We start from the raw sequence: 13,354 nt of genomic DNA on the forward strand, positions 1-13,354 counted from the left end.
CACACAGGATTGAGTGAAAACACAACAAAGACATCCTTAATGAAAACCTGAACGTTTTAGACCTCAGAATGGGATGAGGTTTTAGGGTTGGGTTTAACTCAATGAAAACCAATATCTTTCTTTGTTGTTATTCTATTGTTATTTTGTAATGTAAAAAAAAAAACAAAAACAAAGTACTATTGCATGAAAATGCTGCCACCTGAGGAGATTGCCCCATCGCTTCATCCCACTTGCCAGTCTTCTCCAAGTGTATTCTAGCAGCATTGTTGTCCAAAGAGGGCAAAATTCTGGGTATGTCTACAGTTCAGCAAAAAACTCAATCATGGTGCAGAGTCATACAGAGGACCATGTAAGAGCTGTGTAATCAATCAAATAGCCTTTAATATTTATAATGTTCATATTCTTTAAAATACACTTTACTTAGAGGAGGATTACAAACACAAACTGCAAAAATGCAACACAGGTGATGAACATCAAGACAATTTACAGTTCCGACAGCAGCAGAGTGACACAAACCTCCCAGTGCTCAATTTGAGAAAGTTAGACAGTGCAACAGAAACGAGCACCGGTGCGGTAAAGTCAGTTTCAAGAAGGCGAATTGTAAGGCAAGTATTTGAAACATAAAAAGGAACAGAGAACTTTAAACTCTAGGACACCGGGACTGCAAGATGAAGTGTTTACGAATATGTGCCAGAGAGATACCAGCATCATTCACACACTCAGGCTGTCCCAGGAATTTACCCGTAAATGACCAGGTAAAGATGGTGCGTGACTGAAATCCTGGGTAAACTCAACCCTGCAATTTACTAGAGCCAAAGTTGGTATGGATTCTCAGAAATGTCCGATTTTAAGTTGTGTACTTGATCATCGAAATTGTAAAAAATGCTCTGTTTAAACACGGAAAAAACAGTGAGAGCTGTACGCAAGGCACGCAGTTATTCATTTGTGTGTGAACCACTCTAAAGAAAATCAGAACGGAATGTAAAAAACAAATTATGGACTGTGAAATAAAGGTGATGCTATCAGTCAGGGTAGAAGAGGAAAATGTGTGTATATCTTTGGTCCTGAATGAACAATTGGTTTGGACAATAGTGGTAACAGAGTAGAACAAATGCAGTCATTGAGCGTCATCATCATGTTTCCATTCCATAACTGTGCCTAAAAGCCTATAAACAGCTTAATATGGTCAGTGACCATACCAACTGCACATCAGAACAGGCAATCCACCTGAAGCTAAGCATGTTCAGGCCTGGCCAGCAGTGGCGTAGCTAGGGGGGGCAAGGGGGGACATCTGTCCCCGGGCGCAGCATCCAGGGGGCACCAAATTGATGTTTCTTTCTCTTCCCCATTGCATTTTGGCAAACAAGAGGGGGTGCAAAATCTTCAGTTGTCCCCGGGCGCTGAAAACCCGAGCTACGCCTCTGCTGGCCAGTACTTGCATGGGAAACCATCTAAGAAAAACTTGGGATGCTTGCTAGTAGAGATGTTGGGGATGGCCAGCAGGGGGAGCTTACCCTGTGGTCTGTGTGTGGATTCCAATGCCCCAGTGCAGTGACAAGGACACACTGCTGTAAAATGGTTTTGTCCTTTGGTTGAAATGAAAAACCGTGGTCCTGACTCACTGTCGTCATTAAAGATCCCTAGGCATCCCTTAAAATAAGTAGGGTGTACCCTGAAGTCCTTTCTAAATTGCCCACCATGGCCTAATCATGCCCTGTCCCTTATCCCTCTTACCCCTCCACTACCTACTGACTAATGTGTGCTGAGCAACCTGGCACAAAATGGCTGCCTTTCTATCATACAGGTGGATGCTACACGTTGGTGGTGGTTGCAGTGATTCAATCTGTCTATGTGAGAAAAGTGCTATATAAATGAACTGTTGTCTTCTTCTCCTTCTATAAAATAACATCCTGAGCAATTTCATGTGGGATAGAACATCAAAGACATGGTAAATTAAAGAATATCAACTGCAAATGTGAATGAGCGAATCCTACCAAAATTGTAGGAATCTTATTAAAGAAGTAAGAAAAGAAGATTTATACATTTCAAAAAGATAGTAGCACCAAAAAGGAGGTCATAAAGAGGAGCAACCAAGTTCTAAATACTGTATGAAACCAGCATTCTGGCTGCTGCTTCTCCTTTTCCAATTTCTGACCGTTTCTAAAAGTCTGAGCCAAAGGTTCACTGAAGGCTTTTCATCCATCTATTCTGAAACATCGGACTGTACCGTGTTAATACTAATGTATGGGTCAACCATTATGTTCATTTCTTTACTATGAGTAACTCGAGTGTTTATCTTTTCTTGACAGCTTTAATTCAGTTGCTCTCTCTGTGATTAGAATTTTAAATAATTCAGACATGAGCATCACTAGGCTTTGGCCCTCAGAACCAAGTTACCCCAAACTATTCTATAACATTTCAGTAATTTTTACCATTCTGATGCTGATCTTTCTGATCATAAATTAGGTCATTACGATAGCAATTGATGGGATGAATTCATAATGAATTGCAGAATTACGGTATTTGAGGGTTCCTCTACAGTGCTTCTTTCTCTCGGACATTTTGGCTCAAAAAATAATCAGCACATTGTCAGCTCATAACAGGCTGAAATTTCTAGTTTGGTATTTTTCCATCGAGCCGTTATAGCTCTAGACCATCCACAAGAAACTGTGACACACAGGACAGATACACACCCATCATCAACGTATCAAGGTTTTCAGTATCAGGGGACCCTAAAACATCGAGAGCCGTTGAAAACCTGAGATGGAAATTTTTGACGAATCTAAAGCTTTTGCTCCTCTGCCATACATGATAGGTTATGGTGGGCGACGATGCAAAGCAAAAAAAAACAAACAAACAGAGTCGTAACACAAACCCATCACAGTAAATCAATATACACGATATTTAAAAAATATACAAATCACATACAAAATTAAAAACTCTGATACATTTTCTAATTAAAATTTCTTTCATTAATTATTAAAATTAAAAAAAAAAAATTGACCTCTTAAAATCAGAAGCTCACATTGCATAGGAAAATTGATAAAAAAGTATGCTGCTGCTGGAGTATGTGAATTTCCCCTTGGGATTAATAAAGTATCTATCTATCTATCTATAGAAAGCGAACCAAACCAGTTGAGTTAGACACAGTCTGTGGGGTCTGTAGGAATATGTTAAAGTGTCCAGTTAAACTCATCCTGTGCCAAGAATTTCCCAGACTCACTTACGGGCATCTACCCGGGATAAATTGGTATTCATTCATCTCGAGAAGTCACGTCAAGGAATATCAATAATAATAATCAGATTGAAAAGTCAATGTGCAAAATGAAACAAGGCCAAAGGCGTTCTTCACTGTGACCATGTTGGTTTACATTCAGCTCAATTAGTTCAGTGCAATTTTGTGTCAAAACCAAGAGTCTTCAGTATCACTAGGGCGGTCTACAACCCAAACGCAAAGAGTTGATGTTTTTAGAATCATTTCTCTACAAGGCTTATTTTTGGTCCATTAGGGATTTTTGCCAGATTGTGAAACATTCAGAGGTCACTCCATTCTGAACATTTTGTTTGTGTTGTTATTGCGTTCATAGTTCATACTCTTGTAAGGGTGCTTTTTTTTTAACTAAGTGATTAGTAAGCAATAATTAAATAAAAATGAAACGCAGAACATTCTACTGCTAAGGCCGAGTTTATGGAACATCCTAGAAACAAGTGGAAGTTTCTATTTTAAGTCTTTTTGACGAACAGTCTCACATTGTAGTTACCAAGTAACACAAATCCTCAATCAAGAGTTTTAATGAGGAATCAGGTTAGGAAAACCTGAATATCGTTTCTCCGTCTTTCATGATAGTTACAGCTCATGTGCATAATTGCACTTCTAGAGGCCACCCTGAGATTGAATGTGAGCATAAAATGTAACATTTTCATATAAACATGTCTATAAAAATTACAAATTAAAAATGTATAAGTAATGAAGTTTCTGGAGATGTTTCCCCAAATGGAAACTAAAAGCAAAGTCTTATCATTCTGGGAAAAATAATAATTTCAAGAATCAATTTAAAACTCAAACACTGGCATGAGAAGTACATCCCTTAGTAAGCAGTTATGGATTTGATAATATTCTTTAGTTTTTGCATTCATAAAAATAGAACAATAACGCCTAAATATGTGAATTAACCCCTGCAATTCCAGATCATCGACATTTCTGAGTAAAACCCTGGAATTAAAAAAAAACCCGGAGGAAGAATCACAGCTGACTCTTTTTGTCCTTTGTCCTTCACTTTAGTTCTCCCGCACTTGCCCGTAATCTTTTGGCACCCAACGGAGTTTTGCATTTTTATTATCATGAATACTAAAACTCCAGAGGTAGTCCGGATTCAAGACCTTGGTGGGCTTATTGAGCAGAAAGTACTTGTTGAGATGGCTCTCATCATGCCAGATGGCCTCAATGTTTTTTTCCTTGTCAGCCATGATACCGTCGTAGCAGTGGTCCACCAGTTTCAGCACCTCACTGGGAGTACCCCCAAAGGAGGCCGCGTGGTAGTAATAATCGCCCTCTCCCATCGGTATGTAGGCAGCCGACTCTGGTCGCCTCTCATAGGTGAAATATTGATTGGTGGTCTCGAAAAACCAAGCTTGAGTCTGTGCCACCCGTTCTCCTAAGGTCTCCACACCGTAGGGGGCAATGAAGTTTACATCAACATCCATACAGAAGAGGTAGTCCACCTCATATTGAATGTACTTCTTCAACAAATCCGAGAGCGTCTTCATGCGCATCATGCTGATGTCCTGCCACCGGTTTTCCTTCTTGATGCGAAATACTTTGTAGGAGCGTTTAACTCCAAACTCCACATGGGCAATTTTGGAAGGCTCATCCACCATCACGTAAATGATCACTCGGTGGTCTGTCATGAAGTACTTGTCCGCACTGACAAGAAACTGTTCCAGGAAGTAATCCAGATACCTGGCAACAGACAAAAAAACAAAAAACAAATTGTGAATAACTACAACTTGGCCTTGGTAGCGCCATCACTTTGTTCCAGTGACTTCCATGCTTGAAGCATTTATGAGAAGTACTGATGAGCGAAAACAGGCCCATTTCAACCCACACACAGTTTTCCAGCGATTTCTCAATTGAGAAACACAAAACTCACTAAAAAGAGTTTTCATTTTTTGGAGGTTTTAAACGTTTCTGTGGTAGATTATTGTTTCCTAAAGCAATGTTCATACTTCTGCGTTTACCTTTATGTTTGTTTTTTGCACCTGCGTAATGCACATAATGTGTCACATGCCGGTAAAGTTAATTTGATTCTTCTGTTGACCATCAGACAGCCTTATGTTTACTCACAGAGACAGTGGCAGGACAAGAAGTTAGCAAAACAGGGTGCTGCAGGAACGCCCATCAAGGGAAAAGCTTTTGTTTCTGCTAATTTGTGTGACTCGCGGGTAAGATTTAACAACCTTTTGGATACATCAGTATGCTTTTGTGGACAGTACTGTGTTTACGTCACAGAAAAATCTAAGAGTGGTAGGCCAACTACCACATCCAAATTAATGAGTAAACGCCATTTCCTGTTTCTTGATTTCCACAGAAAAAATCACCAGACTCATTTCCTGTACCATGTAGATATTTTGCTGAGTTGCCAGATATGTTCTAATACAATTGCCAACTTTATCAATTCACTGGTCTGCAAAAAATGTCTCAGCTGATAATTCAACAAAAAAGCATGAAGTTTGTTTAATCCATATAGAAACAAATATCCAAAAAAAATCAACACTAGATATATTTTTCAAAAATGAACATTGTTAACTTCATTCAGAATAAATGTTTAGTTTTTGTTCATACCTGTATTATTTTCATAGAGTAAGAATGCATCCCTATTCTGTCCATTTTAATTTTACCTCTCAAATCGAAATAATCAACGTATACCTCAAACTGCAGTGCATTTGTCATTCCAACAGATGGCCAATAACAAACATTTGTAGTAATGACATACATTGCACATTTTTAAACTTAACAAATGGTGCATCACAAACATTTCTAGTAATAAAATGCATTGAATTTGACGATCTAGCACAGGGGTGGGCAAATTCAGTCTTGGAGGGCCACAGTGGCTGCAGGTTTTTGCTCCAACCCAGTTGCTTAATAAGAAGCCCTTATTGCTCAAGTAACACTTCTGCTTTACTTTAGTTGTCTTCCTCGTTAAGATTTTGAACCCTTATTGCTTATTTTAGTCTTAAACTGCTGTATTCTTGGTTTTTAATTGCTCCTAATTAGCAATAATATACAAATGACAAAAGACACCAGCATTTCTCCATTTAGCTTGTTTTCATTTACACCTCTGTGCATTTATCATGCACTATTTGGTTTAATTAAATACTTGGAAGGAAAGTGAAGAGAAAAAAGTAAAGGACTGAGAATAACTCATCTGTTTTAGACTTCAAATCATTTGGATGATATCCTTAGAAAGGAAAATAAATCTAGGATATGACAATGACCTGACATGGCAGAGTTAAAGCACTAGCAAGCCATGCAATTAAATAATTGACAAGGATTAGTTTTTAATTAAGTAACTGGGTTGGAACAAAAACCTGCAACCACTGCGGCCCTCCAGGACTGAATCTGCCCACCCCTGCTCTAGCAGATGGCACATCACAAACACGAGCCCTGCTTTTATGAATCCCATACCCAATAGTGCATAACAGAGACATAGCCAAACAAATACAAAGACACATGAAAAGCACCTTTTCTTTTCATTGTAATAAACTGAATGGCATCTGTTATTCCAACCTAAACCGATTCACAAACATTTGCAGTAATAAAATGCACCGACTTTGCCATTTCAACAGATGGCTAACCACAAACATTTGCAATAATAAAAAACACTGCATTTGTCATTCCAACAGAGGATGCATCACAAACAATTGTAATAAAAAGCATTGCGTTTGTCATTCCAATCGATAGGGCATCACACATATTTGTAATACTAAAATGCATTGAATTTGTCATTCCAACAGATGACACATCTCCAACATTTGTAGTAATAAAATACATTACATTTGTCATTCCAACAGATGGCACGTTACAGACATTTGTAGTAAGAAAAATGCATTGCATTTGTTATTTCAACAGAGGGCACATCACAAAAAAGTAAAAGCTGAGACTAAAGGGAAGATGATTTTCTACTGTGAAAGAAATACAAAAAACACAAACAGGAGGCTCTAGACTTGGAAACAAAAGATGAGTACATGGGGATGTTTTCCAGGAATGGGAGAACAGTTTCTCAAGGAGTGTATTTTGAAGGAGATTAAAAGAGAATTGCTGCAAATTTTGTAATGAAGGTTGTTTTTTAACAATTCTGTTATTGTTTGCGTCTCCCTTTGTTTTTTAAAACAAATTCAAAAATGTAACTGTCACGTGTAGCTCACCACCATCTTAACGGGCAGAACGATGGTGGCATTACTGGGCAGATGCTGGGGCATTGCTAGCTTTAGCACTTGTTAGGGGCTTAGCCCCACTCAATAATGCTGTTAGACCAGTATATACTGTATGGTAGATGGAAAACCTGCGGAAGGTGTCCCCCATTGAATTTTAGCACAAAGCAGGTTGGGACAGAGAGTGGCCCAGCTCTCATAGGTCAGGGGCTGGGTACTGGTGTTGTGCATGAAGGGCGCGTTCATTAAACAAGCTCATTTTTCTAAGAACGGTGAACTTATTATTTGCAAAAGAAGAACTTGAACATGAGCTGGTTCAGTGTAAGTGACATTCTGGGTCTGGTTTAGGTCCGGATTAAATGGCTTGTCTTACCCGGTAATGTAGGGGTGGAGCCAAATCCAAATACGACTATTTATTTTGTACAATTTTTTTTGCCATTTATTTGTGTTTGGAAAAAATAACTTAAAATCAAATAGTTGCTGTCTGCATCTCCCTGCGCTTGTGCTTAAGCTGCACACCCGCTGACATGAGCACGTGGAGAAGCTCCGCTTTCACTTTTAGGAAGATGTTATATTTTGTGAGGCCACTTTATATTTTTCCCCGTTGGACATGTGTGACGCAAATTTTGACCGGCAGCATAACAGGTCAGTTCACCTAAACGCTGGTTCCCAGTCACTGTGTCACACAGTTGGAAATAGAGCGGTAATTTATTTGTATAATTGCATCTATTTAATTTCTTTTTTGACTGGGAGTATATTAGCTTATATGGTTATATGTGTTTGTTGCTGGGTATAACTCAATAAAGTACATTTAAATAAAATCAGTCTTCATAATTATTGTATTTTATTCAAGAACACTGTATAAGTGCCTAATATAAGGCATGCAAAATTGAAAAAAGTAAACTTATGGGTCATTTATTCTCCCTCCTTAAAAAATACAAAATGAACTGAACATGAACTAGTTCCAAATTGAAATGGTGAACTATGAACGTGAATGTGTTCATTTTAATCTGTGTGAATTGAACTTTGAGCGAGTTCTTGTGAGGTGTGAACTTGCACGACACTGCTGGGTACCTGGGATCAGCAGCTTGATCCTTAGAGAAAAAACAAATGCCACTGGTCACGAATTTCGTGACTCGCAACAGGAATCAAATCAATTAGCAAAATAGTGCTGACTGCATATCTGAGCTACAAAATGGACGGAGATTGGAATCAGAATTTACAAATAAAACACCAATGTGGTAATGTGAGATAAATGATGACAAATATCAACTGTGCAAGAACTGTGAATAGCAATAGACAAACCCAGAAAAAATAAAACCATAAAAGAACGACAGGTTTGGAGTAAGTGAGGGCACACCGCTAACTTTAAGAATAGCAGATTTTTTTCTTTGAAAAGAAATAGAATTACATACTTGCCCACTGCAAAGACGGTCAGGCCAATGGTGAGCCTTTTATTCTTGTGGTGCTTATTCAGGGCCTCTCGATTAAAGTTGCCTTCGCCCACAACAGGAACGTGCCAATGTGTCCTGCAAAGAAGCACATCACCTCTTATTATTACGAAGCTAGGGAATGATATGACGCACTCACGTTAGAATCTTTCATCCATTCATTTCTACTCTATTGTACAACACTTTCACAGATGAAGTAAGGCCCCGTCCACACTAGTATGTTTTCATTTAAAAAGGCAGAAACAGGACTTCATTTTCACCTTTCGTCCACACTACCCTAGCGTTTTCAACCCGTGACTTTTGCAAATGCTCTCCAGAGGTGGCGACTTTAAAAAATGCTGCTGCTGCATGGGTGAAAATGAAGATTTCTGAAAATGCCAACTCGGTCGCTCTCTGCTCTGCTTGTGTGGCTCTTCCCTGATAAGATCCTACCGGTTACAATGTCTCATTCCCTGTTTGATCATCCTTAGTGGAAGAAAAGCAAGCATAGAAGAGTTGCTTCCCATTGCACAAGCTGTGTTGCCTACCAGTATGCATCTAAAATGCGTTTGTAAGATTATTAGAAACCAGTAACGGCGCACTGCTATAACGATAACGTGGAGTGAATCCACTTGCTTCATCCTCTTTTTCTGTACGTTTACCATTTGTTTGCTCAGAGGTTGATGCCCTTGATGCTTCCTGAGCAGCTCTTCTTTTCTCCACCCTAGCGGCCCGCTTCTTCTCTTCTTTCATCGGCATCTTTTCGCATTAAAACTGATTAAGTCAGTGTTTGTGTTGCAATTACTTAGTACGTTTTCCTTAATTGTTCACTTAAACTGGCACTTAAGTGTTCAATCTGCCTCAAAAATGATGTAAGATATGAAAAGGTAACGGCAAAGATGGTAGAAATGAGAACGGCACTCGTACGCATGCACTGCCCTGCTGGCCACTGCCCAGAGTTGATTCCACAATAAGATCAAATAAAAATAAAAAGAGGAATAACCTTGGAGGTTAATCATCACCCCGAAAGCGGATAGTAGATGTTACGTAGTGTTTGTGTATCAACCTTCAGTTCAATAGGTCAAACGGTTTGCGAGATACAGGGGATTTAAAATCCTGGACAGACAAATGGACAGCCATTGTAGCGCAATACATAAGAAGATACTGATGCCAGTCACAAGCACATTTGGTCCAATTGATATGACAGAAATTCTTCTGATTGTGCAACAAAAGCCCATCGGGCATCATAAACTTGACTTGAAACGACAGCCAAAGAAGTTGAAATTTGGACCAACTCGGTTGTTGCAGTGTTGCTTAAATGGCCTACAGCTCCCAGCAGTCCCGGTAGTATTACAGCATTGGACAGCACCTTCAGAGTGGGGTGGGGTTGCTGGGCAGATGGATAATAGGAGCTTTCTTTAAAAAGGAGCCGTGAAAGACACAGGGGACAAGATCAAGATCATCCATGTTTATTCATTACTACGCTTCTCACTCCACCACTGGAATACAACCACCATTTATTCTGGATTGGCGCAGTGGGTAGCGTTGCTGCCTCACAGTTAGGAGACCTGGGTTCGCTTCCCGGGTCCTCCCTGCGTGGAGTTTGCATGTTCTCCCCATGTCTGCGTGGGTTTCCTCCCATAGTCCAAAGACATGCAGGTTAGGTGCATTGGCGATCCTAAATTGTCCCTAGTTTGTGCTTGGTGTGTGTTTGTGTGTGTGCCCTGCGGTGGGCTGGCACCGTGCCCGGGGTTTGTTTCTTGCCTTGCGCCCTGTGTTGGCTGGGATTGGCTCCAGTGGGTTGGATGATGGATGGATTTATTCTGGATTTATGTGCTTGTCCCGATCCTGCTTGTTCATGCAATTTGGTCTGGGCTGGCAAACGTCTTTGTCTGGGGAGTGTGCCCAGCTTCCATAGATCTGCACATAACAGCTTTTAAAAAAGGAAACTGTTCATTTGGCATCTCCATTCATTCTCACCATCATCTACACCAGCTGTACTGGACTGTGTCACAAGTGGTGAGTGTTTATCGTCTAGTGCAGGGGTGGTGAAGTCCAGGCCTGGAGGGCCGCAGTGGCTACAGGTTTTCATTCTAACCGTTTTCCTAATCAGTGACCAGTTTTCACTGCTAATTAACTTTTTCCCCATCACTTTAATAGCCATGTTAGAAGAGTTCAGCCCTCTGAATTTATTTCTTTCTTCATTAAATGACAGCCAAACAGAAATGAGATGTGAAATGAGCTAGCAGATGACCAGCTAAACTGGGGCTTCACACTCCAACCAGTTTCACTCCAATCATTTTTTTAATGAGAAGTCAATTCTTGCTGTTAATTAAACCCGTTATTTAATTCCATGGCTTGTTGGTGCTCTCTTTCTGCCACAGCACACATTTCTAAATCTGTTGTTTTTCTGTTCTTTCTAAGAGCATCGTCAAAATGTTTTGGTGACCTAAGAGATCAGCCTTACAGAGACCATCACCTCTCTTTAATTTCAGATATTGTGTAATGGGCACAGGGGAGCTGGTCATGTGGTGGCTTGTTTTGTGTCTCGTTATTGTTTGGCTGCTAATTAAAGAAAAAAAAACAACTATGGGGCCTGAGTCAAGTTAATTAAAAGAATTAATCAGAAGCAAAAACTAGTCACTAAATAAGAAGATGATACGAATGAAAACCTGCAGCCACTGCAGCACTCGAGGCCTGGAGCTTGCCACCTCTGGGAGGTATTTTCCGTGCGTGGATTAGTCGTTTAGCCGGATGTAATTGTTGACGATTTGGCCTGATCCTGATCTGTCGGTTTTTTGAAACTCTTGCTGGAAGTGTTGTCATAGCAGCACATCCTAATCCTCAAACCTGCTCAGAGCAGGTTTGTTCTACGTAAACAAGTATTAGTTTACACACGTGATCAGTGACGGTGCGTGGAAGTCATCCAGTCAGGGCTTCGCCGTTCATGAATGAGCGACCAATTGATATCGGTGCGCAAATTATAAGAAGAGAATTTCATATAAAGAGGGTTTTGCGCGATCGGCAAGATCCGTTATTGCTCACGGAGGAAATTCTTTTCGAAAGATACCGCTTTAGCGGAGGGGGAATATTGTACCTCAAAGATTTATTAGCACCTTATATTCGAAGTCAAACTCTGCGAAGTCGGGCTCTCACAACCACACAGACAGTAGGCATTGCTTTGAGGTTTTTTACAAGCGGCACATTTTTATATACTGTAGGCGATGTGGAAAATCTAACTAAAAGTGCAGTTTGCCAGGCAATTCGTAAAGTCTGTTTGGCTCTGAAATATTTCCTTCGGGTTTTCATTGTGTTTCCTGGACACCTGCGTGTGCAGACAATAAAAGAGGCGTTTCATGCCATTGCAGGTAGGTAACACACAGGCTAAAACACCCACAGTTCCATAAAGAATCTCACAATCAGCCTAACATTCTCATTACCAGGATTTCTAAATGTGATTGGGGCACATGGGACTGATCAGAGTGGAGTTTGATCAAACATTATTTGGAAAATGTACCTCTCCTCCTGATGAATAATCAGACACAGTGTCTTCATCAAATATTTGACCTTCGTCAATATCTCGTTGGTCAGACACAGGTTCTAGGGATATGACATTCCCTGCAACTGACCCAACAAAAAAGAGGGCTATATGGAACATACGTATGGCACACATCGAGGACCAATATATGCAATGACCATCCTTTACCTGAAATGAAGTGACCACTGCATCCTGCCACTGGTTCTGAGGAGGAGCTTCCCCCTGGAATGCCCTCAGAAACAGGGCGATGGGCATTTTGCTGGAGAGCCAACTCTTCTGCAGGGGTTAGGTCTGGACCGCGTGGACCTCCACCTGTTTTTTGCTTGTCTGCCTTCTTATTAGCTTTAAAATTAATGTTTTTTATATTATATTATTTATGTCAACAATTCTTTAAATAGTTATATACGAATAATTTACCAGTTTGAAGTATATTCTTGTACTTCACTTTAACCTGTTCCCATGTTCTCCTTGTGCTCACGTTTGATTGGGAATTATGACATATTAAATAATAACTAATATGACACATAGGAAATGAAACGTTGCATTCAGTAAGTACAATGCACAGTACTTAGCATTTAATTTGTCGGCCACTTTTTGCCAGACGTCTTTTCTGGTCTGGGCTGCTGTTGCAGTGTTACCCCTTGTGCATATTAAATCTTGAAATTCTTCATGTCCTTCGAATAAAAGGTCTTGCTCCGCTTGTGTGAAAAAAAAAATGCGCCCGTTCTTTTGTCATTTTGTTACAGCCTATCAAAGACTTGCTGATCGTGTTTTCTAGACTCGATATATATGGGCTTTTCACTCAGTGCGGGCGCGCGCATTCATCTCGGATGATTAGATCCAGCTGGATTAATCTAATACACTGCTGCGTTTGAAAAACCGACCTATCCCGGATGAGTGTCACCGGCATTAACTCATCCAAGATGAGGCATCTGATCTCAGATGATTTAAGTGA

General features: G+C 40.1%; 1 protein-coding gene across 6 annotated transcripts in view; it reads right to left on the bottom strand.

Annotated features, from left to right (window-relative positions):
• Nucleotides 1-361: 361 nt before the first annotated feature.
• The window catches only part of LOC114656994 (uncharacterized), a 229,653-nt gene continuing 216,660 nt past the window's right edge, over nucleotides 362-13,354 (bottom strand). For 3 of the 6 annotated variants that reach the window (XM_051932299.1, XM_051932298.1, XM_051932296.1), the window contains 2 exons: nucleotides 8,847-8,960; nucleotides 362-4,960 (listed from right to left, as the gene is read on the bottom strand). In XM_051932299.1, coding sequence (XP_051788259.1) covers nucleotides 4,279-4,960; nucleotides 8,847-8,960 — 796 coding nt within the window. In that variant the 3' untranslated portion in view covers nucleotides 362-4,278. The remainder of the gene's footprint in view (nucleotides 4,961-8,846; nucleotides 8,961-13,354) is intronic. The other 3 variants (XR_007935902.1, XR_007935901.1, XM_051932297.1) reach the window with 3 other exon arrangements.

Source organism: Erpetoichthys calabaricus, chromosome 9, assembly GCF_900747795.2.
Source record: "Erpetoichthys calabaricus chromosome 9, fErpCal1.3, whole genome shotgun sequence".
Classification (NCBI taxonomy): domain Eukaryota; kingdom Metazoa; phylum Chordata; class Cladistia; order Polypteriformes; family Polypteridae; genus Erpetoichthys; species Erpetoichthys calabaricus.